Source organism: Silene latifolia, chromosome 11 (assembly GCF_048544455.1).
Source record: "Silene latifolia isolate original U9 population chromosome 11, ASM4854445v1, whole genome shotgun sequence".
In the NCBI taxonomy this organism is placed as follows: domain Eukaryota; kingdom Viridiplantae; phylum Streptophyta; class Magnoliopsida; order Caryophyllales; family Caryophyllaceae; genus Silene; species Silene latifolia.
The window spans coordinates 3,840,349-3,864,229 of record NC_133536.1 but is presented as its reverse complement, the minus strand read 5'-3'; the positions used below and the strand labels follow the sequence as shown (position 1 = coordinate 3,864,229).

The 23,881-nt window shown below is 38.3% G+C and overlaps 2 protein-coding genes across 4 annotated transcripts; both read right to left on the bottom strand.

The window, feature by feature from the left end:
* Positions 1 to 4,968: 4,968 nt before the first annotated feature.
* Positions 4,969 to 10,467, bottom strand: LOC141610688 (UDP-xylose transporter 1). Its single transcript, XM_074428904.1, has 7 exons — positions 10,294 to 10,467; positions 9,612 to 9,750; positions 7,453 to 7,705; positions 6,774 to 6,906; positions 6,454 to 6,615; positions 5,577 to 5,849; positions 4,969 to 5,252 (listed from the first exon to the last, which is right to left on the bottom strand). The coding sequence occupies exons 2-7, from the start codon at positions 9,730 to 9,732 to the stop codon at positions 5,148 to 5,150; spliced, it is 1,047 nt and encodes a 348-aa protein (XP_074285005.1). The 5' UTR covers positions 9,733 to 9,750; positions 10,294 to 10,467; the 3' UTR covers positions 4,969 to 5,147.
* A 2,356-nt stretch (positions 10,468 to 12,823) lies between these two features.
* LOC141610684 (uncharacterized) lies at positions 12,824 to 23,577 on the bottom strand. Of its 3 annotated transcripts, XM_074428897.1 has the most exons (17): positions 23,489 to 23,577; positions 23,258 to 23,322; positions 23,006 to 23,088; positions 20,820 to 20,990; positions 20,588 to 20,699; positions 20,409 to 20,507; positions 18,757 to 18,861; positions 17,718 to 17,801; positions 17,493 to 17,608; positions 16,609 to 16,710; positions 16,406 to 16,519; positions 16,215 to 16,271; positions 15,214 to 15,280; positions 14,770 to 14,823; positions 14,010 to 14,084; positions 13,781 to 13,816; positions 12,824 to 13,327 (listed from the first exon to the last, which is right to left on the bottom strand). In XM_074428897.1, the coding sequence occupies exons 4-17, from the start codon at positions 20,837 to 20,839 to the stop codon at positions 13,235 to 13,237; spliced, it is 1,134 nt and encodes a 377-aa protein (XP_074284998.1). In that variant the 5' UTR covers positions 20,840 to 20,990; positions 23,006 to 23,088; positions 23,258 to 23,322; positions 23,489 to 23,577; the 3' UTR covers positions 12,824 to 13,234. The 3 variants fall into 3 exon arrangements, with proteins under 3 accessions (XP_074284998.1, XP_074284997.1, XP_074284999.1); XM_074428896.1 differs by lacking the exon at positions 23,489 to 23,577 and having other exon boundaries at positions 23,258 to 23,483; XM_074428898.1 differs by lacking the exon at positions 23,489 to 23,577 and having other exon boundaries at positions 20,588 to 20,696; positions 23,258 to 23,480.
* Positions 23,578 to 23,881: the final 304 nt, after the last annotated feature.

Genomic DNA, 23,881 nt, shown 5'->3' with positions numbered 1-23,881 from the left:
GTCGGTATGACAGTGCGAGCCGGCGTCTGCTGCTTCCTGGTGACTATGGGGAAAATGAACGTTTTGATGGAAGACTTGGACGATTTTTCATTTAGATAAAAACATGCGTCGGGGTGCCCCAATGTTTGTTTTGGACACCTCCGTAGTTACCACGAGTTTTCCCGAGATTACCAGTGTCCTAACAGTTTATCAAAGGCACACCTTCCCGGTCAGCCGCTAGCTACATCCATGAGGTCGCCCTCCTGTTGTAAGGATAGACTTTTCCCTTTCTCTGATTTCTTTGCTACTTTGAGGGATTGCATGTTGCATCCTCTGGCAGCTATTTGGACGTTGACCACTTCGTCATTCTCGTCTTTGGAGACGAGCTTATGCGCTTCCCCCCGGTCCGAGACATACATCAGTGTTAGGGCCCGGATGGACATCACCGCGTCAGCCTCGCTCAGGGTGATTCTGCCTATGAGAACGTTGTAGGCGGACGAGCCGTCGATGACCACGAACTCAGCTAGAACATTTTTAGGCGCATTCTTTTCGCTGAACGTTACCGGGAGTCTGATTGATCCTAGTGGTACCAGGCCGGCCCCAGAGAAGCTGTATAGTGGGTTGGTGCAGGGGCTCAAGTCTTTGACTTTCAGGCCGAGGTGAGGAAGCACTCCTAAACATGATGTTTGTGTACGCGCTTTGTGTCAATCGGGCACCTTTTGACCAGGTGGTTGGATATGTCCAAATTGACTACAAGTGGGTACATTTGTGAGGAGCGATGACTCCTTCGTAGTCCTTCCTTCCAATGGTTATATCGGGGATGTTGGAAGCGGGGATCGCTGTGTTGGGCACAAAGTTGATGGCCTGATATAGCTCGTTCAGGTGCCGTTTGTGCCCATGAGCGGACCCTCCGTTCTCGTTGCCCCCGATGACAACATGGATCACTCCTATCCGTTCGAAGACGGATTTCTTACCCGAACCGTCGGCGTCGGTCTTTTGGCTTTTGGCAACGTACTTGCGAGGCTCCCCTTCCGGATCGGCTCTTCAATGGCATTCTTCGATCCGACGATCGTTAGTTAGATGGCGGGGGTGTGGCCGTGGTACTCACGATCTTGGCTCGTGTCACCGTCACTTTTTGGCTTGGGGGTCTCTCCCACTTCGGCCCTCGTTTTGCTCGGGCGAAGACCTCGGCGGGCGATACGACGAGAGGGGTCTTATCACTATACCGCCTCCGGTGGTACGTTCTGAACTCCACCGGCGCCCGCCGAGTCACATTTCCGGCGGATCGTCCCACCGTGACCTATTATTCTCACGGCGTCTTTCATCGGATCGTGACCCGTTGTTGTCACGGCGTCTTTCATCCGGGTTGTCCTCCCGCGCTCTTCTTTTTTCGAGTGCTCGGCCTCACCTGGGGCCTACCAGGTCTTGTGATAGTCTTCTACCTTGATGGCTTGGTCGCCCAACTTCCGGCGGCGTCCAAACCTAGGCCTCCGCACTTGATGAGCTCATTTTTTAAATCTCCCCTTGGGAGGCCCTTCATCGGCGCAAGGCCGCCGATTCAGATTGATTTCTCGAATCTGCTTTGGACCTTTCCGTCGAAGCTCTTCACATAGCTTCGTAGAGACTCGCCCCCCTCCTGTTTGATAGTTAGGAGGTCCGATGTCTCCACGGCCCTTCTCTTGTTGCAAGAGTACTGGGCTAGAAAGGCGTCCCTTAGGTCGGCGTAATAGTATACCGAGTCGTCGGGAAGCCCCTTGTACCAACTTTGAGCCATTCCATGCAGAGTTGTTGGGAAAACTCGGCACCGGACTCATCATTTGCTCCCATACCGACATGTAAGACTCGAAAGCCTCGGCGTGGTCGGTTGATCACTATCTCCTTTGTATGATAGAGGTGGCAACTTGAGCTTGGTTGGCACCTGGACTTCTAGGGACGAGGCGCGAGGGGCTGTCGACCACGTGCCGCACGACACGCGGCGATCGGCTCCTCGCATTCCTAATCGGCTCCTCCCTCGTAGCGGGAAGGACTTCTTCTTCGACTCGGACTTCTCCTCCAACTCTGCCGAGTCGACTCCTCGGCTCCTTTGGGGTAAGCCTCGTTCGTGTTGCGGGGACCTTTGTCCTCCCATGAGTGCGGGAAGGACTTAGGTCTACCGCGCCCACTTTGGGCTCCCGGCGACTTGACGGGTCGGCTTCTCCTAGTGCTCCGTTGATTTCTGAGTCACGTTTTGGGCCCTGGTCTCTGGACGGTTTCCGCCGCTCTTGTCGGCGTGACGAGTGTGAGGGCGATTCGATTAGGTCCGGGAGCATTTTCGGTTTGCTACGTCAACCACATGTCCCATGATGGTGACCTGGTTGGTCGGCGACGGCGTGTCGGGTATTGTTGGCATCCCGAACTCTGGTTGGATTACTCCGCCGGTGGGAGGGGCGCACGACTCGCAGGTATTGAACGTATCATCTTGGTAGAATGCGGTTTCGTCGGTCACGACTGCGTCTTGTTGTTTCGACATCTTCTTAGCTTTTTGGGTGGGTTTTTGTTGTTCGGGAATGAATGTGACTAGCTTCTAGTGTCTTTCCCCACAGACGGCGCCAATTGTTCCGGGTGTAATTCCAGAGCAAGTATCGTTACCACCCGTGGCTTGTAGAATAATGTCTTGAGTTGAACCCTTCTTGCTTCTATCGTTCCTCTCGGCCTCTCCTGCAACAATGAACAGGCGAGGGCTTGGCTTTGTGCCAAGCGTACTCACTCCGACGCTCAAGTCAGTAAACTTAAAGGATTAAGTCGTATTACTTGGCTAGGTATGTATTGTAGAGAGATAAAGAAGATATTACCAGATGAATAGTGTATTTAGGTTCAGTTGTGGATCCTTTCCTCAATGAAGGTTGAGGAGTATTTATAGGCTTTCACCTTTTGTCACGTAGTGGCCAAGTGGCCAAGTGGCTAGCAGGTGGAAAGACTGATCTACCCCTCGGCCGAGGGACCTATTGCAGGCCGGCGGGCCATGTTGACTCACCGCCGAGGGGTCTTGGATATGAGTACGCGGGTATGTGTCCATTTTGGCGGGTTGTCACGCCGAGACCAGGCTAACAGTAGCCGACGGGTCAGATCGGCTAAATTTGTCTAAGTCGTTGACTTGCTGTGGATATCTTTGACCTTGTTCAATACGTTGACCTGGTCAGCGGTGCAGAATATGCCCCATCAGTTTGATTACTAAACTAATGTAGGGAAAAGTAAAGAAATAAAGTGTAGAAAACGAGTATAAAAATATAAGAGAAAATAACTAGGATTGTCTGTTCATCACGGTCTGATAACGGTCAAAGGTAAGATCAAAGACTTTGTCGAATTAGGGTCTGAAGGACAGTGATAAGGTTCTCTTGGTCCACCAATCACCCTAGAAACTTTATAATATGCTCTCACTCTATTTAAAGAGTTCTATCGTTCGTAGCAAATCCCACTCCTTCCAATCTCTCGATCTAGGTCAGGGTTTACTAGATTAAAATAACTAGCCGCATGCATTCAACTAATTAAATAGGAATTAAATGCTACGATTAACAATTCAGATGAATAATTATTCCAAATCTAAAACCTAATTAAAAACCGTCATACAACCATAGATCCCCTAAATCCCAGCATAAGAAATTTAGCTACGCATAATCAAACTTACTAAATCAACAATAATAATTAATGATGATTGAATTAAGCATGGTGAAAATATGAGAAAAACAATTAAACATAAAATAAAAGGGAAACAAGGAAGAATAAAAGAAACAAGAAAGAAATAAATGAAGAACAAAGGTTAATTGAATTACCAAAATAAAGGAAGAAGCTACAAAGTTTAGATCCGAAGTATCAAGCAAAAGTATGAAGGAGCGTTTTACAGTATGAAAAGATGCCCTAATAAAGTTCTCAGCTTTGCTTTATATAGGAATAGCTGATAATTATTAACTAAACAACTAATGGGCCGAATTAACAAGTAAAGCAAACACGGCCTGGTAAGTAAAATAGTCGATCGACCAAAATTCCAGTCGATCGACTAAAAAGAACAACCGCCAGGTCTCTAGTTAGCAAAAAGTCGATCGACTATAGAGACCAGTCGATCGACTTTTCTTCAGCGCACATTTCCTACAACGCGCACTGAATTTCAAATGGCCGCCATTTCTTCGTTACTAGGGAAAATAAAGCGTTTTCGGTGGCGTTGGAAAGCTAAGAAGATAAGATTTCACCCCCAATTGGAATCACTTGATTATCATTTGTAGAACTCGAGTTATGGCTCTTCAAAGTAGGCATTAGTAATGTAAAACCTTTCTTTTGCTCGCTAAGCTTTTTTACTTCACTAAATACTCCAAAAGGATGGTTTCCAAGCTCATTTCCATCAAGACCAAGATTTCAAGCTTTCGTGATGGGTTTTAGCTTATTTGCACATACTCGAGCCTATAACCTGCATAAAACACAACACGGTCCAAAGTAGCCAAAACAAGGGAGAATAGCAGCTTACGCTACTCAACAATGCATAGAAATGCGTGCAAAAGAATAGAATAATTAAATGACATAGGCACGCATCACCCACCAAAGAGAATAGAATTACCGGTTAATATATATTCAGCGGTCGGAACAATCAATGTTTTATTTATGTGAAAAGTCAATGAGTACGACCATTATCGACAACACAATAGCTTGCCTGGTCGATATTGTCCCGGACTGATTAGTCGCTCAAACACGAGATCATTAGTAGGATTAGGGATCTATTGGTCCTTAATCTATCATGTTTATATATAGAGGACGAAATTGTATAATTTCACATTTTAGTCGCGTTGCAGAGATGAGCGCGTGTGCAGTATCCACACTTCAGGCCTATAGTGCATTCCGTCACATAAACATGCGTTCCTAATTTAAGTTTTTCACTTGTATTACAATTAGATTTGAGACGTAAGAAATAAATGTCGAATTCAAGTGAACATGTACAATAATCGATGGTGAACACTTCAGAAGAATCGGTAAACAGACAGTATATAGTATAGTATACTTAGGTCTTATTGCAAAAATGACCAGAAAGGTTTACACTGATAGTTCTATGATGAATTTGTAGTATAATAGATTTATAGCTTCATGAATGAAATCACCCTATTTAATTTGTTCAAACAAAATACGCGAAAACCGGAAATTTTAAGCTACAGAAAAGAATCCTTGGGTCCTTTCTTCATCTCATGAGCTTCATTATCTTGAAAATCCGCAATCTTTGTTGATGTTAATGGCAAACTTTCCTTGTCTTTGATCTACAATAACACGCGAATCAATCAACCATTAAACAATCAAAACTCGACTTTTTTTGGAATGTAAAAAATAGGAAAATGAATTTTCTGTCGCAAAATATGACTAGGATCGAAACAGTATCCCACTGTGTAAAAGGCTCTGTCTCTACAGAGCAATTTTCTCCGGCACTGAAATAGAGAGGCTGTTTTCAAATGACGCGTAATGAGAATTGTTTTGAACATTGACAGCGACTTACAATATAATATAAAAAAATCGACATGTGACCACTATACTAAGACATCTTCGGTTACACTAATGTATTAAACGACAGTAAAAGTGGCCGATACCTGGGAGCCTGTCGATAAATCCATTGAATTTTTCTTTTTGCTTTCGTTACTGCAGAAATAAGAGTAGAAGCCCATGCCCAAAACAGCAATAGAAATTCCAATGATATTCCTTTCAGTAAAAGGATCATGTAATAGAGTGTAACCGAACCCGAGTACTAAACATGTCTTTAGATGACCTAACACTTGGTATGTTACTGGTGATGTCTTTCCAATTACCAGGAATGTGCTGAAGTTCACTGATACTGCTATCAGGCATGACAGTATGATAAATCCCTGTTCACATTTCGACATTATTACTCAATCGATACACAATTCGAATGTACATGTAAACGATTTGTAGTTATAATTAGACTTGTACTCGGGCCGGGCTCTCCTGGTCAGACCCGGGCCAAGCAAGGGACGGGCGGGCTTGGCCGTGCCGGGCCGGGCTGGGATAAGCTTGACCCGGGTCAAGGACGGGCCTTACCAATTTATTTAATTTTTGCTAAAATGGCAGGGCGTGCTTGAATTTTAGGGCTCAGGGCAAGGTTTGGCCGGGTCAGATCGGGCCAAGTTGGGCAAAATAACGGGCCAAAGCAGGTCGGGTTAGCCCGTGCTAATGGCCGTCTCTAGTTATAATCAGTGGCGAGCCAGGATTTATGATTAGGGGGCAAACTTGACATATTTTCGAAAATTTGAACTAAAACTTTCGCAATTTTTATTGTTCAGCAAGGGCGAGCGCCCTTGCTAGCCCTCCCTAAAAAAATCCGCCACTTTTTCTAGCCCTAAAAAAAACTTACCTTGGCTTTTTCTATAAGAGAGATTATGAAAATAAAAAACGTAAAGAATTAATTGAGTCAGAGGCGGTAACTTTAATTGAACAAAGTAGTAAGCTTACCAAGACAAGAGGAGAATATGTGTAGGCAAAGACATTTTGGTGAGTAAGGAACTTATCCACCAAAGGACCAAATACAAATAGTACAGCTGCTTGGAATGGTGCTGATTGATACAGAAGTTGAGTCGACGAGACACTTAGTCGTTTTTGTATCGTATTTGTTAGCTAAATCATACTGATGTTAAGGATTACATGTGTATTGCAGATTATCAATTAGTTAGTTGGTAAAGTCTTAAGATGTGGTGCTGAGGACCTGGGTTTAAATCCCGTCAGCATCATATTGTGAGTAAGATTGTATATGTAAGAGAATGAAAAAAGGATACAATTTGGCCAACACAGGTGGTGACAATGGCTAGACCAGAAAGAACAGTGCCAACAAAATTGAGCTGCAGGTCTGTTATCGAGGCGATCCCGACTCCCAACAGCAAGATGAAGAGCGAGAACTTTATCTTCGCACTATTAAAGGGTTTCAACAAGAGATATAATTAGGAAAGATATAAGCAGCATATGAAAAAATAGATGATTCCTTAAACTCGACTAATTGATAGTTGACCACTCGACCTGTCAAAATCTGACATGACCCGCAAATTCAACCCGGCGTGTTCATGATCAAAAGAATGATTCTCTTGAACTTGACTAAATGATAACGATATAGACTTGCCAAAATTTAACCCAATTTGCAAATGCAACTTGACACGTTTTTAAGGATAATCAGGCTCTATTCTTTTAAAGTTGAAACAGTTGAACCAAATTAATGTGAACTTAAAAGAGCTTGACTGAATTGAACTGAACTGAAAACAACGGGTCAAATTATATCAAGTTTGGCCCAATAAGTTGGTCTGAATTAGCCAGCAAGTGTGGCCCAATAAGTTGTACTGAACTAACAAACAACTTTAGACCCGGTTAAAGCTATGAAAGTGATCCAACCCGTTTTAACCGAGAACAAAATATAAATTTTCATAGAATAACCGAGTCCGACAATATAAAGGCATAATTAATTACCTGAAGTGTTTGTTGAGGAAAAGAGTTTCCAAGAGAACGGTAAAGGGAATGATGGCGAGTTTAGTCATTTGGTAAAATCCAATCGAGTTGAACCCGAGACTCAAGTTAAGAAGCCCAATTGAAATACCATTAAGAATGCCAAAGAGCACGACCGTCTTCATATCGACCGTCTTTGTTTCAAAAAATTTGAAACGTTGGGCCAAATGTAGTGTACAAAATGTTACCATAAGGTGCCAACTTGTTAGTGTCGTTGCTGCAATACATAAAATCACACAAATCTTATTAATCTAAGGCCTCGTAAATCATAATTAAGTTGCAACTCGTAAGGTATCTTGTTTTTTTTTTTTTCGGTGAATCAGTTTAGTCTAGATTTGAACTACTTAAGACTTGGGAATATCGGAATGTATCTTTAGTTTCTATTTAATTTTAAAACAATTACATTTCCATGTTTTCGTCTCCTAATGATTTATCCAAGATTTTTTGGGTCGGAGAAGGTTTATTTTAGGTTTTTCATTTCATTTGATTTATACTTAATTCAGTTGTTATGAATGTTATTACTCGTTTACTTTAGCTCAATTCAGTTTAGTTAATAGTTTTAATTTCGTATATTAAACATAGTCTAATTTAATTTATATGTTCGAAAATAAGTCAACAATTCTTTTAAAAGATTGCATTACTTTGAGATATATAAAATCCTTCTTCGTAAATGTTATTGTATCAAAACATGCATGATTTCGTATATTCGAATTTATGTATATATGTTCACGTAACACAAAATTTTATTAAAATCAATTTAGTTCATGTCTTATCACAATTGAGTTTCGAAAAATTCATCTCATTATCGATAACCAAGTTTTCAACACAATTGAGTTTCGACAAAACCCTTTTAAGTTGATATAAAGTCTTGGTACCACCCTCTGACAATATGTAAGGTCTATTCAAATTATGATCCTACATAAGGCTATGCATGTGACATGATAGTACTGAAACTCGGTACCACTTAGTGACGTCATATTACAACATTATAATTATTGTTCATGTATGGGGCTGCCGGCTTATATCTTCAACTACAAACTAAGCTTAGCATGATTTAGTTAATTAGTTGGCTAATCATTTATCAGTTGTTAAACATTATCTATGAACAATGACTTGTAGGGTTGTAGTTGTAGGTGAAACAAAGTTTCTAAGTTCCGCAATGTTTGTTAATTGGTTTCCTTATAAATAAAGTCAATTCCTAATAATTATCATATTTACCAATTATACCCTTAATTAATTAAATAAGTTGACCTAATAATTATTCCATGCTAAATACATAGAATGCACTAGTCTAACATGTTGAATCCTTTTGCACTTTTCCGTCTCTCTAAAATTTTTGTATACATTAATAAGATCTTAGTCCAGTGATAAAGATCCATGTTATGTATTACTCCGTAGCATATAAAAGTTGAGGTAGCGTCAAATAGTGATGCCGAGTTCAATACTCATGTACCACTTATATTATAAAGATTTTAAATCTCAGACGTTCTTTCTACAATATCGACTTTAATTTGAAACTTTTCTTATTCTAAATAAATAATCTCTTATAGTTGGTCGGCATATAATAATCTATTTTATTCGACTCTCAATGTCACGATAATTTTAAAAAACGGCCTAGAGATATTCTTGATGCGTACTCGTATGATATGCGGAGTATCAACAATACACGATCGCGATCACAGGTATTATTTGTCCTCTTGCAGGCCATTTTTGTATGTGTTTATGTTTTTTTTTTCTTTCAAATCAAATATGCTTATTTTTATGATAGACAGAACACGTATAGTACTACGTACAATGTTAACGTGTCAATTTACACCGAAAATTATCAAATATTATTTTCGGAGAATTTAAAAAAAAGTGATAAGAATAAAATAAAATAAAATAAATAACATTAATATTAGTTGCGTTAATATTAGTAATATAATAATGCATGCTAAGATGAAGAGAAAAACATGAAAAATGGATCGGTAATGCAAAAAGTTCGTCGGTAAATTATTAATATGCGACCGTTTTTACAAAAATGCCAACCAAATTAAAGTACGAAGTCAGTAATTATGGTCGGTAAATAAAATTACCGACCATAATGCATGCTAGGAAAAGAAAAGAGAAAAAACATGACATACCAAACTTGAAGCCAAGATTACTCATCAAAGCTTTGTTGCAAATAACAATTGACACCGATGATGCCACAGAAAGAAACAATGCTCCAACCACACCTACTTGTACTCCCCATTTCTCTCCCATTTTCTATCTTTTTTTTTTCTGTTCAACATACATTCATCATCTCCGATCAAAATAATATAGAGAATTAACATTTATAATTTTATATAGAACGTTCATAAAGTTGACAACAACAACAACTGATTAATGTCCTAGTAGATCCCGTCTATTATCAGTGAATCAGTGATGGAGTCAGGATTTGTAGTTACAACCTTAGTACCTTACATGCATGGTAAAAAAAGATTACGGGGGTAAATGAGTAATAAAGTAAGATAAACTCGAAAAGATTTGAAAATTTTTATACTTTTCGAAATTCTCATTGTTTACAGGTCGACTGGCCTGCTAGCCCCCTTTGGTTTTGTCATTGCCTATAACCGAGCTAAGCTTAGTACAAATGAATTGAACACAACTTTTCCCGAATGATCCAACATATATAAAAAAAACATATTTTTACATGGAAAAGTATTTCAAATGATAGATACTTCACAATCTATCAAAATTTGAAATAAACCTTTAACAAAAGATATAAATCATGGACCCTAAATTATGATTACTAAAAATGATTAAACAAAAAAGAAAGCTTACCTTTTCAACTAATATAGTGACAATGGTATGAAAGAATAATGGATTTCACGTAGATATACCACTTATATTTCTTGAAATTTAATTAAATTTGTTTGAATTATGTTTATAGAGAGAGATATTTAGAGAGGTGTGCATGAGAAATAAAGTGTATGAAAAAGTGAGGGTGTTATATATGATGAAGGTGTATGTATGTAATAGTAGGGTTGACGTGAAGGTGGGTGTCAAGTCCACATATTAACCAACCTTGTTTGAGTAATTCTGTTTTATTTTATTTTATTTTATTATATTATTATTATATTATATTATTATTATTATTATATGGTTGGTGTCATACATTTTTTGGTTGTGGTTGTTTCATGATTGGAATTTTAAGCAACATCATATGTACATGTGGGATCGGAGTGGGACGATGGATGGACTATGTGCACCCTTGTATTGACACAATTACTTTGTATTCAAGCTATCTTTTTTAAATTTTCTCCGACCCGGTCAATTGTTATCTTTTAGTTTTGGCACAAAAATCAAGAAAAGGAATTACTAAATGACAAAAGAAACAAGTTGAGTGTGAATGATCAAATTGTTCATCAAGTTCATTTTTAAATTAGAAAGGACAACAATTGACTAATATACCTTAAAAATGGAATAGGACAACAAATGACCAGTATAGAGGGAGTATATTATTAATTCAATGCCACATTCTTGAAATGTTATACGGAGTATCAGTTTTACTAACATCACAATAAAAGCTTAGCTACCAATCGTTGGTTGGCGCAGTGGTAGCATGGGGCTGCGCTTGGTAGGGAGGTTTGCGGATTGATCCCTCACAACTGCGATTGGGAGGGGTTTAAATACCGTAATCCTTGGACACGCCCCGAAATACGGATTAGTCAGCCCAATATGGTTCGGATTACCGGATGGTTTAGACAAAAAAAAAAGCTTAGCTTTAATTACTACTTTGTACAGTTCCACAATTGAAAAACTAGGTAAATTATCAGAGGTCTACGAAATGTATAAGTACATCTGACATAATGCAATACGAATTAGATCTTGGACCGGTCTTGGACCGGTTTTTTTGGTGTCTAAATTAAGACGGAAATAAAAGGATAGTAAATGTAGCTATTCAAATATAAATTCGATAAGCTACAAGAGTAGAACTGTAATGGAAAATTCCACCTAGGTTCTAAATGGATGAGGGTTCTCACATTTTGTTCATAAATTCATTCATAAGGAATTTCATTACCACTAGTCTTCCTTATATAGGCTAGTGCCTTGGGAAATAAGAAATAAAAGGCAAAATTACTAGAGTACCCCTCACTTATATTTCGGTGTGTATCACGGCTCTTCTGTCTAATGGGTATTCGGCATAATCCATTTTGGGCAAATGCCACTAGATACGAAGAGGGCGAAAGCCTCAGGGGAAAAAGGGCAGTGATAGGGTATTAGAGCGCCACCCAAATTGAGAGTCACTCTCTCACATGCATTCTTAATTGAAGTGGTCTCCACTTACCCCATGTGAGAGGGTAGTGCCCAAATTGAGTGTCACCCGGTGGCGTCCTTTCATTTTCCGGAAAAAAAAATAGGCTCTGTCATTTCCTAGCAACACTGGCTAAGGTCAAAAATGGCTTTGTGCCCCAGTTGTTGAACGATCTACTGCACACAAAAGTATGGGCCTGAACTGGAATGATAATAGTCTTTTTCAAGTAACTGAGTCTGAGACTATGAATCACTCAAAAAACATTGAGTCTTCCTTGTGACGGGTCGAATAAAATGACTCCTGTCTAATGCATTTGTAGATTATGCAAGGATCATTAAATCGGTTAAATAACTGGAAAAAAACACCCGGCGTTAAAGCTACATCAAGTGTGTATAATGTATACTGTATAGATGGATTTTGATTGATAAAGAGGGGGTAGTGTAGGCAGTGTAGGCAGTGTAGGCAGTGTAGCGGAGAATTGCGATACTGGCTTAACAATCGACTATTAGAAGCAACCACCACCTAAGATAGCAGTTTGCACCACCTTGCGATCATAGTAACGTTGGACGGGTTGAAAATGCCAACTTCAATAGGATTGCTGTATGTTTAGGGGACTGTTATCTTCAGTGTGTAAAACGGCTACTCCATGGAGCCTGTGACTCGGTGAGGGGCACACGAATACGTGAGTAATATATGCACCGTTTACAAGTTCCGTTGACTCCTGGAGTGGGGGTTTTATCCGTGGAAATATGAGCTTCCTAAATTCATTGAAGCCTTCATTCCAACAATATTCTAAACTTAAAACACGCTTTTCGAAGTTAGATCACAACCCAGTAGTTCTACACAACAATGGCTAATGCCTAATGGGTATACAACATACATCATTGTCGTCTCTTCCAACGAGTGAAGAGACGGCAATTTACAAATCTTCTGTGTGAAGCTGGGAAAAGAAAATGCAGATATGAAAGTGGTGAGTTGGTATGGGACTCGCCAATTTAACAAAAGGTCTACAGTTCGATCCCTAGAAATGCAGCAATGTTCGTACAAGATACAGTAAAAGAGCATGAATGCCAAGTCAGCCTCGTCTATTTTCATCTATGTTTCTATCAACTGTTCAATGTTCCTACAACATATTGAATGCATAATCTACACAAAAACTTGTATGAGACGCTCTTACCAGTAAGACCATGCTGTAAGGACTGCGGTTGGTCTCACGTGTGAGACCGTCTCATACACAATTCATTGTGTGACGTCCAAGTAGTCTGCACACTACATTCAGTCACTGCTCAATAATTTCAATGGAACATCAGTAGTGGAATCAGCAAAGTACGCTCGCGAGGGCTTCCGACATGGGTTACCCAACACCTAGCCGAGTGGTGGTATTCTATGCACAATGTGTGATTTCATACCTTCGTATTCTATGAACAAAACCAATCAACAAAGCCAGAGCTGTAGAAAAAATCAGACTTAACCCTCGCCGTGTTGTGCAAGGTAAGCCTTCTCAGCATTCTCAAGTCGAGTTTGGAATATGGTCCACTCATTCCTGCATCTCGCACGGACCTGTGACAGTTAAAAAGGGGAAGCTGATCAAAAGGGAAGAAGTTACAGAAATTTCTGCCTTGTAACACACTTGTACAATAAATAATGTTAAAATCATACTCACTCCTATTCTTTGAAATTGCCCTATTTCGTTTTGGCATAATGATTTAGGAGGCACAAGTAGGGTAGATAACCAGTAAGGCTAGGAGTGGCTACGAGTATGTAAAGGAGGCATTTAAGATCTCCAAAATTTTGCCAATTTTACAACGGGACAACTTCATTGAATTTACCACAAAAGAAAAACAAGGCAGTTCTAAATGAAGAGGAAGTATTTCTTGCACAAAGAACATGAACTAACATGAGAAAATCATCAGCGTATATCAAAAACTGCTATCCTGTGAGCTATGAGTCCAAATGACTTCCTTTTATCGCTTAAAAAATTATTTCAAATAGGTCGGAAAAAAATGTGCATACCCCTTCCCATGCAGCCTTGCCGTTCTCCGCATGGCCCTGTAATTTCCCGAAAAAGTGAACAGATTTAGGAAAAAGTGAACAACACATATCAAAGAAATAGGAATAGTGGAATATAGCATTGTATAATACAACAGTTTCCAAGTATCTGTGATTCCTCCTAAGTACAAGAGACTCAAATGTACTGTAAAAGATGAAGGTTTTTTTTAATAAGTACAATAATATTTTGTACCTGGTTCCCTAGAGAAGGTATTACTTTATGAACTATCCACTGTGAATCAACTACACCAATTTTCTCGTGAGCAGGCTGGAGAAAAAAATGTAAGAACATATATCAATCGATAACAATTTATATAAAAAGAGAATGTCAAGAATAAGAGATGACGAGCTGCTACGCATTAAGCAAAAGCACATGCCTTATGGCTTATGCACACCTATTTTTGCAAACAAATGTGTATTTACAAATAAAATATTGTGCAACAGTACTCTTATATGGAACCTCAAGACTATCATTTCATATAAAGAAACTGGGACAAAGAGAACGACATAATAAAAGAATTAGAAGAAAAAATATTGAATTTGCATAATAGTGTGCATTGCTTATTGCGCTTTATGCTGAAGACGCACTTCAGGCACCCTGAGCAATTTGGCTAGTGCCTCAACGAAGGCTTTAATTTAAATGTGCCTGAGGTGCTTTTTTAAAACCAAGTATGGAAGTTTGCATTATTTGGATGCAGTATAGTGACAATGAGTTCTTTATCAATTTGAATGATTAGAAATACGAGAGAAACAACCATTCATGGAGTTGATAGTGAAAAGAGTTTAAAAATAATTTCAGAAGTCACTTGGCTCCAATTTGTATTGATTTACATATTTAGTTATCCATTTTTTTTAATAAAGAAATTTGGAATTAAAGCTAGAAAGAGTAGGCTGCACTTTGTCAGCTTTCATTCACCAAATAATTAAGTATAAAAAGGTCTGTAAAAACTTACTTCAACACATTTTCTCAGTGCGAAATCCAGTCCCCATCCATGAACCAAATCATTCTGGACACAACATAGCCAACAGTGACTAAGATATTTAAGTGTATGGAGTCACACGAAATCACAGTTCAATATTTATAATTTGTTGTTCTTATTTATAATTTGTTGTACAAAATAATCCTACAACAGTAAGAACAGTACCCTGGGATCTCAAGGGCTCCCGGGGGAATCTGATGTTACCCCTATTGCTAGAAGACGATTGTTTCAGGATGACCCAAAATAAAAATTGCATCGAGAATTAGCATCGATTGGTATGCTACTTTACAAACTAAAGTGCGACTAGTTTAGTGAGTGATGTTCTTTTATTTAATAAAGAACCAAATAATAGCGAGTTGTTAGCTGGAACGGAAAAATGAAAACTACTACAATATAATCCTAGATGTAGTAATGTACCTGAATCATATGCCACACACAGCGCCAAGCTTTACGAGAAAAGACGGGGGCCATAATTTCTACGAATCTGAAGTATCCAACAACGCCACAGAAGGAGAAGAGAGAGAAATTGCGTAAGAGGACTTTTTTATCAAAGATCACAGATTTAGTTACAAACACAAGAATCAATTACAAAGATGGAACAATAGTCTCATAATCAGGCAGTGCTTCAAAGATGCCCCATTGTTACTGATAATGTAAAATCTATGTGATATAAAAAGCCAACAAACTGTTAACGAAATAACCAAGCTCCTATGTTACTTCGACACTTCACTTTGATGGTGAGTCATGTGCCCCACGCTCCGACATTCGAACACGACACAACACTTGGCTTCATATTGGAAAAAGAAACATGAAACCTTTTCCCAAAGTAGCTATTTCAGACACTTGACACCGTATTGAGTCCGACGTGACGTTTGAAGCCTAGTCGGAGTAATATAGCCAAGCACACCTAACATTGTTCTAGAATGTTACACTATTTTTATTGTTTGCATGGGAAGAGGGAAGGAGCATGGTATAAAAACTGAGCTACCTGAGCCATGACATGGTCTGTCGTGGCTCAGTCATCAAGGTTTCAAAGGTTACTACGACCACATGTGAAGGCAATATAGGCCGCATTTATGGCAGAAAGACTAACAACAATCACATTTTGAGGCGGTCCGGATTCTCTCCATTACTTGAAAAGAAATGGACCTCCATTACTTTTGAACGGTCCGGATTAAATCTTGGGACGATCTAATGGTTGTAATTATTTCATAAAAGTACTGTTTTAATGAATGGAGAGAGGAAATATATAAGAATAGGAGTGTATTAGAGAAGAAATGGAGAGAAAGTAATGGAGAGGATCCAAATTGATTTTGAGGCGGCCTGGAACCAAGATATATAACACCTATCAAAATTATCTACACAATTTTCACAGTGTGATCATGGGTATTCACAGCAGGTCAGAAAGAAGAACATACGCAGCACACGGAGGAAGTTTTGGATCAGAACAATATCCTGGTTTTTCAACTGTTTCCCTGGAAATCAGCCAGATTATTATGATTATGTAGCAGGGAAAAAAACACTAATTATCTCAAAGCTATATCATATCAATAACTAATACGGAGTAAAACTGAAGCTGAATATATGAGTAAAAAAAAAGAAGGCATACTTGTGCATTTCTTTATCACCTAGCCTCTTAGTCATCTGCCATGTCAAGCCATTATTAGGCTCAAGACCTGGTTGAGAAATCTCCAGGCCATGCTTTTTCACCAACTCAATATACCTGATGATCAATTAAATAATAAATATATAAAAATGTCTGAGTGTGTGATAGTATGTTTGGCCAGAGCTCTTATCAAAAGTCAAACATACCTCTCTGCATTGAAATGTTCAACCCCCAAATCTTCATCCCAAATGAAGATGTAGTCATACGCGGAAACAACATCAGGATGCAAAAACCTCTTTGCATACCACCTATAGAAATACAGAAAAGTGAGATTTGTAAAAATATATACATACAAAAAGGCAGAATAGTATGTCGAATGTCTCTAGTGTCAAAACCCCGTTCTCATTGTCAAGATTACATTTAAACATATTTCGCCTACTTGCTACTAAATCCATCAACTTTGCCTAGATCAGAGTGCTAAGCGTTCTAGCCAAGCACTTAGCAAAAACATTAAAGTCTTAATTTTTCTGGCATAGATTTACATGGCAGAAGCAGAACACCTCAAATACATCCCCAGAGGTTTGTCAATTTATGGAAAAATATATAAAGATTGACAATCTCGCGTTTTGATATTTATGTATATATGACTGACCCTTCTCATCAGTCGTAAAGCACTGAGTTGGTTAAGAAAGACCTGAGGTGTTACTTTTGAAATACTATTACGAGATTCTTTTAAAATTCAGTACGCAATTTTTTTTAAACTCATAGCAGTGACTTCTGAATTGACTCAGACTTAAACAAAACAAGCTTCCATCACAGATTTCCGATAATGAATTCAATTCTCAAAAAAATGCCTGATCACAAAATCAGATCCATTAGAGAATAACAGAAGATATGAGGTGTTCCCAAATTCAATCTAAAACTATAGAATCTGAGATAAAGTGTCTCACTGCCTGTCTCGGAATATCTACTTAAACAAATCCATTCAGATCATTGATAAAAGACTAAATTGACCATCCTGATAATTTTAAACACCGCATTATCCTTGCGTAAGTGCATTAATGTCATAGGAAAAGATAAAGATTCAAACCATTTTGTTTGCTTCAACACACTAACGTGGATAGCTTGTTTGGACCACTCAAACTCATCCCATTCACTAGTCCGATTGTCGTAATGAAAAAGCAGAATTTGAAAATCGTCAGAAAACTGCAACACAAGTTCAAATTAGTCACACTGCCTTCGTGTAGAACTACAATACATAGTAAGATATTTCAAGAATTATATTTTTTAAGAAAAAGTTAAGTAAATTTCTAACCTTCTTTAAGGCTGTATTAATGTGGTCTTTCTGATTAAATCCAACAGTGAATGTGACCAAGTATTTAGGCTGCTTCTTCAAATCCTGAGAGCAGAAGTGGAAGTGATCAGGGAATAGGACAACAATTAATAGGCAGCAACGAGGTTGAAGCATCGCCACCACAGTGTTCCTCACACCTTTTAAACAAAATCAAATCTCCCCATGTGCTTGCTTGGCTCAAAAGAATCAAATTTCATTACTCTCCTAGTCTCCTTCAACGACGTCAGATTCGCAAGTCAATTCTCTCTCTTATAGCTTCCACTTTCATAGCTTTCAAGTTCCACCCTCTCTACACCCAAACATATCCTTCTCCTCACTTACCCAGTGTCTATGTTGAACACAGCCAAACTCGTCCACATTCTCTGGTCAACTATGTTGTTTCAAACATAAAAAGGTGAAATTGGCTATAAGGATTATGGAGCTGAAGCTCCACTGTCCAAGAACTAACAAAACAAAATTATCTTAACTAAACAGAATGGAGTTTCCGGTACGAAAAAGTGAGGCCAGTGTTGATTACTACATGGTTATCAGTCACTGCCACGACCACAGCATTGGAATTCGCCAAGAATGATCACAGGCTTGCATTGCATGATGGGACAGGGTGCATATTGGTGGTGGTGAGGTTTCGCGGGAATTGAGGGCCCTCTGGTTGTAGCCATGGCAGATGTGTGGACAATAGTTTGCTTCTTGAGGATATTAACGGATTTGAAAGGGGCCTGAGGTACAAGGTAAGGGGGTATAGGGAACTGAAACATAAAGGGATTGAAAAGAATGGTCAATTTACTAACCAACCACTTCAAAGTTTAAAGCGAGCAGACGGTTAAAGAAAGCAGAGGGATAGAATCCCCTTTCATGAAACCAAACTGCTCTTTAGAGTGTAATGAAACGTGGTAGCGTACTAGCGTGGACCAGCTTCGCTGGGGAAGTACTGAATTATGTCTATGCAGAACAAAATCAAGTAATAACTCAAACTAAAGTAAAACAAACATTTGGAATATACCTCACTTGGTTCTCCCCACAATCTTCTAAGATAGAAGTCAGTTTCAGGAACTACGATTCCTGGTGGCAGCATCTCTGCACCACGAGGGTTGGTCGGAACATTTATCTGGAAACAGGTAAGGAAACCACCGGAAAAAACAAAAATGAGAGGAGATATTGAAACAGAACAATGCCAATGGGGCGTGAATGTTGAATTAGGCATATAGCTCCTAACTCATTTGGGTTTAACATGTGGGTGTCCCAAATTAATAAAAGTGTCCCAAATTAATAAAAGAGAGAGTTGATCACTTTATAAACCAAGAAGCTACTCATCGTATATTCAATTGATCTTGGACTGTACCCACGGTATTACATATTGGTTGCGGCAGTGCAACACACCCAAATTATGAGGGTTACCAGTACTTACCATTACCACATTTATAGCACGATGGCCAAAATCAAGCCCAGACAAAGATTCCAGGATCAAGTCTCAAACAAAGATTTAATGCCATGAATTTATCATGTTAGGACTAAGTCGATGGTTTGATATTAGGCCTTTGCATTTCCAAGTTGATTGAGGTTTATAATGTTCCTCTTTATTTGGTCCAATGTGTGCCTTCGCAAATGGTGAGTTATAGAACTCTCCTTTGCTTTCTATGATATCTCACATATGAGGCTTGACTGTTGAATATCACCAAAAATTTCTCAGGTTTCACTAATTTCACTTTGAGCTATATCCCACTTTGGTGACCTATAGTGTATATATCACCAAAATTCATCCAAAAAACAAATTTTCCTAAAATCCTAAGCATAATGAAATAGATACTGTAATGCTCGTTTTCACATTTAATTATGCTAAAAAATATACTTAATTTAGATAACTATGTTATACCATAGGCCAGCAGTATACGAAAATTTTGAAACCATAGATCACCAACTAGGATTAAACTCAATTTTTCACATCACAGTGTGCAATTAGACGAACCCCATGGATTCAAAATGTAAATTTTCCAAATAGTAACAGGGATTTCACTTTGAAGGATAGAAAGCTTATTACTGTCAAAAACTCAAAACAATAAAAGTTAGCCATGCCAACTTGTTGTGTACTTGCTAAAGCTCTAAAGCAACCAGACAAATGCCGCATATTCAAACATCCTGATCTACACACGCTACAAGAATAAAACTCAAACCAAGATACACGGTATTCTTTACCTAATTTAAGGGTCAAAAAGGCGGGTGCAGTTAAAATCTCAGGATACTAATGGCAAGGACAGAGAAAATGAAAACCCCCGAGGAAAAACAGAGAAGGGTGGCCTAAAAGCAAGTGGAATATCAATGCATCTCAATAATATATGGAACCATGTGGTGCCATCTTCCCCATGGTGCACAGCAAATCAAGTAACACTCGAGAGATGGCGAGCAATTTCTATCACCTCCCATTGTTTACTGATAAGCACTCCAGTTCATCAGAGCGTTAGCCATTTGATTCTAGAACAGCTACACCAGCTGGAAGGTCAAAATTACTATCTCTACTCCAGCCTTGTTTCAGGTAAAGTGATTTGCCTCGCATTTCTTTAGCAGAAAAAGACATTGCACAGCCATCTATATATATTCTTTTTTGAAAAGATAAAACTTGAAAGCATACTAAAAGCAGATTGATTACAGACTCCAGACCTTTGGAACTGTTGATCCAGAATCTTCATGAGATTCCCCAGATGTACTATGGCCTATAAATGCTCCATCCAAAGAGACAAGCCTTGAGGATAATTTAATCTGCAAAGAATCATCACAAGTGATGATTCATGTGCTTTAATAATGAGAAGGATTTGAAAAATTTTAAATAAAATAAATACCTTGTTGGACACTGACGGAAATGAGACTCCGATAAAAAACCCAAGAACAATTCCCATGATGGTTGCTGTAATGAGTCTTGCACTACCATTTGATCGTTTCTGAACTGCACTGCTGTATAGAGAATATGTGAACTTCTTAATAATTCATTTTATCGATGATCATCAGATGAGAAGTAGGAAAGATAACCAGCAGAAAAAAAAAAAAAAAAAAAAAAAAAAAAGAGTTTCAAACCTACGACGTGGAGTCCCCATCTTACTGTGTATTTCTAAATCCACCAGGCCACATCAAAATAATGCCATAAACCTAAGAAGTTCGCGTGTATAACAGAAAGAGCTCCAAGCTTGAACAGCAGCTGCAAATCTTCAAAATTGCACCGCTTTTTTCCGTAAGAATTAAGATTTCCTACATACAGCCACAACCTCACAATTAGGACCATTACAACAACAATATTACCCCAGTGCCTCAATGGCTCCCACAAATTGCGGGGTAAGGGGGTGTCAGATGTACGCAGTCTTACCTTTGTATTAGCAACACAAGGAGACTGTTTCCGAATAACCCAAGATGAAAATTGCGTCGAAAACTACATCGAATGATTGGTTCTTCACAATAGAAAGAAGCGCAGTCACTTTAGTGAGCCAATTTGCTTTTTCCATCGTAATCCAGAACCAAAGAGTAATGAATCTTTGGCTCCATAGAAAAATGGAAAGTCACAAATAGGACCATACAAAATGCAAAGGTGATATATGATGGCTAGTGAGAGAGAAATGGCTAGATCAAACAATGAGCACTTAGGACTGGGGCGTGAGGTGCTTTGAGGTAACAAGGACCTATAGCGATTAAGCGCAAAGTGCAAAGGGAAGGCGTATGCCTCGTGCACGCGAGACACACTGTTTTTGCAAACAAATTTGTGTTTACAGAGTTATTTTTCTTTACAACAATACTCTTTTTGGAATTTAAAGAGGGCTACCATGTTAAAGAAGGTACCATTGATGAGGCAAAGGAAATTATAAGGAAATGGCATAGTACACCTCACTAGTTATGCCTTATGCACAATGCGCACTTACATTGCTTTTAAGGCGTTTTCAATAATCACTAGTACGGAGTGCCTCACTAAGCCATTCGCGTAGGCACTCCCAAGACGCAAATTTTTAAACCAAGTTTTTTTCTGACACATAGGTGCAACGAAGGTTCCTGGTCCCAGAGACACGGTGGAATTCAGGCTTTCAGCTGCGAATTATAATATTACCTCATGAAAAAATATTCTACTGTACAGTCTTTAACTACTGAATTCTCCGAAAAGTGTTGTGAGTTATGACTAGGGTCCTAAACTGCCTCTTTTCTACTTAAAAACCTAGAAGCCTATAGACTAGGTCAAAGGATTTCAATATTTGCTCACAAACTGACTGTTCAGCTTCAATGCCCCATCCAAGAGGCAAGAAATTCAAGCTCCTCAACAAGAATGAACATCATATCGATCAAACAGCCCGTGGAAATAGCGATTGTAACAACGTGTCACCAAACTAAACTTGCTAGCATTCTATACAGATCATGAAGTTGCCAAATTTAAGGTATTGCGATTTGCACGTCATCCACCCTTCAACCCATATCGCTACAATTCCATCTATCGATCTATCCTTATAGTTTTCTAAACAATCTCAATTCTAATAATGTAATAGCTTAATATTATGGAGTACAAAATTAGCAAATATTGAAATTTAACAAACAAAAATTTTCTCTACTAATTTGCAGCAAAACTCAGTCAATGGACGCAAAATCTATGAGATCAAAGATAATTAATTGGTGCTGCTCAACAAGAAGATTAGCATTACGTGCTAAAAATGCAGTAATTTAATAGTTTGCTCCTACAAAATTAACAAATATTGAAATTTCACGGCAAAAACTCGGTAATTTGCAGCAAAACCTCAAAAAAATGAAGCATAATCTATGAAATCAAACATAATCAACCGATGCTGCTCGACTACAAGATTAACATTATGTGCTTAATAATGCAGTAACTTCATAGTTTGCTCCTATAAAATATTGTTATTGAGCAGCATCCATTGTTTATGTTTGATTACATAGGTTGTTCGTTGATTGATTGAGGTTTTGCTGCAATTTACAGTAATATATTGAAAATTTACAACAAAAACTCAGTAACTTGCAGCAAAATCTCAATTACTCGACGCAAAATCTACGAAACCAAACATATCAATCAAATGCTGCTCAACAACAAGATTAACATTATCCGCTTAAAATGCAGTAAATTAATAGTTCAATCCAACAAAATTAACAAATATTGAAATTTAATTATAAAATATTACACTAATCTGCAGCAAAACCTCAATAAATCGACGCACAATCTACGTAATCAAACGTAATAATCAATCGATACAGCTCAATAACAAGATTACCATTACCTTCCCAAAATGCAGTAATTTAATAGTTTCTCCTCCAAATTAGCAGTAATTTGCAGAAAAAACTCAGTGAATCGACGCGAAATCTGCGAAATCAAACACAAACAATCAATCGATGCAGCTCAACAATAAAATTAGGTTAAATAATTCACAAAATCAGCCGAAAAACTGACAATTTAATAATCAAACTTCAACAACGAAAATAAACAGCAAAAAAATTAATTAAGCAAAACTTAATTCAAAATTTTAACTTACATTGAGTAGGTGAACAACGCATCGAAGAGCGTGCAAAAGAAATACAGCAAAACTGTTGAGTATATCTAACACAAACAGATCAAATATCAAAATCAACAAAAAAAATAAATAAGTATTTGATGTAAATGTTGTTTTTTTATTGAGTAATTATGGAGGGTTCATGAATATGATATGATGGTGTAACGTGGGTTACAAGAAGAAAAATTAGAGTAATACGAGTTGAGGTGTTACCGTGTTTATGTGTTATGGTTGTTGAAAAATGAAAATTACTTGGCCTTGGATTTGGTTGACCTTTTGGTGAAAATGATCGTGAATTAAACGTGGAGGTGGAGAATTGAGAGTTTGTAACTTTGTGTCATAGGACACCCTTTCGCCTTATCTAGATTTGAGTCGGGTAGGATTATTAGGACGATAAATTTCTTCTTCATGAGTTTTAACATTGTGCGTTTTCATTGCTTGAACTTAAGGCCTCGCGTTAAGCTATAACAACACCTTACCAAATACCAGTTGATTTAAATACTCATGAGTTATTATTGGTGTGTAATGGGTGGAAATAATGCTTGTCCTGATAAGTGATTAGAGATTGATTTTTTTTAGTTGAAAGTAACTGAAATGAATTGAACA

Coding starts and splice junctions, on each gene's coding strand:
- LOC141610688 (XM_074428904.1), bottom strand. CDS start 9,732: ATGGGAGAGAAATGGGGAGTACAAGTAGGTGTGGTTGGAGCATTGTTT. Junction 7,706..9,611: donor TAATCTTGGCTTCAAGTTTG/GTATGTCATGTT, acceptor TATGTATTGCAG/CAACGACACTAACAAGTTGG. Junction 6,907..7,452: donor TTCCTCAACAAACACTTCAG/GTAATTAATTAT, acceptor ACCCTTTAATAG/TGCGAAGATAAAGTTCTCGC.
- LOC141610684 (XM_074428897.1), bottom strand. CDS start 20,839: ATGGGGACTCCACGTCGTAG. Junction 13,817..14,009: donor TACCTTCTCTAGGGAACCAG/GTACAAAATATT, acceptor GGGAAATTACAG/GGCCATGCGGAGAACGGCAA. Junction 13,328..13,780: donor GCAAGGCTGCATGGGAAGGG/GTATGCACATTT, acceptor TAACTGTCACAG/GTCCGTGCGAGATGCAGGAA.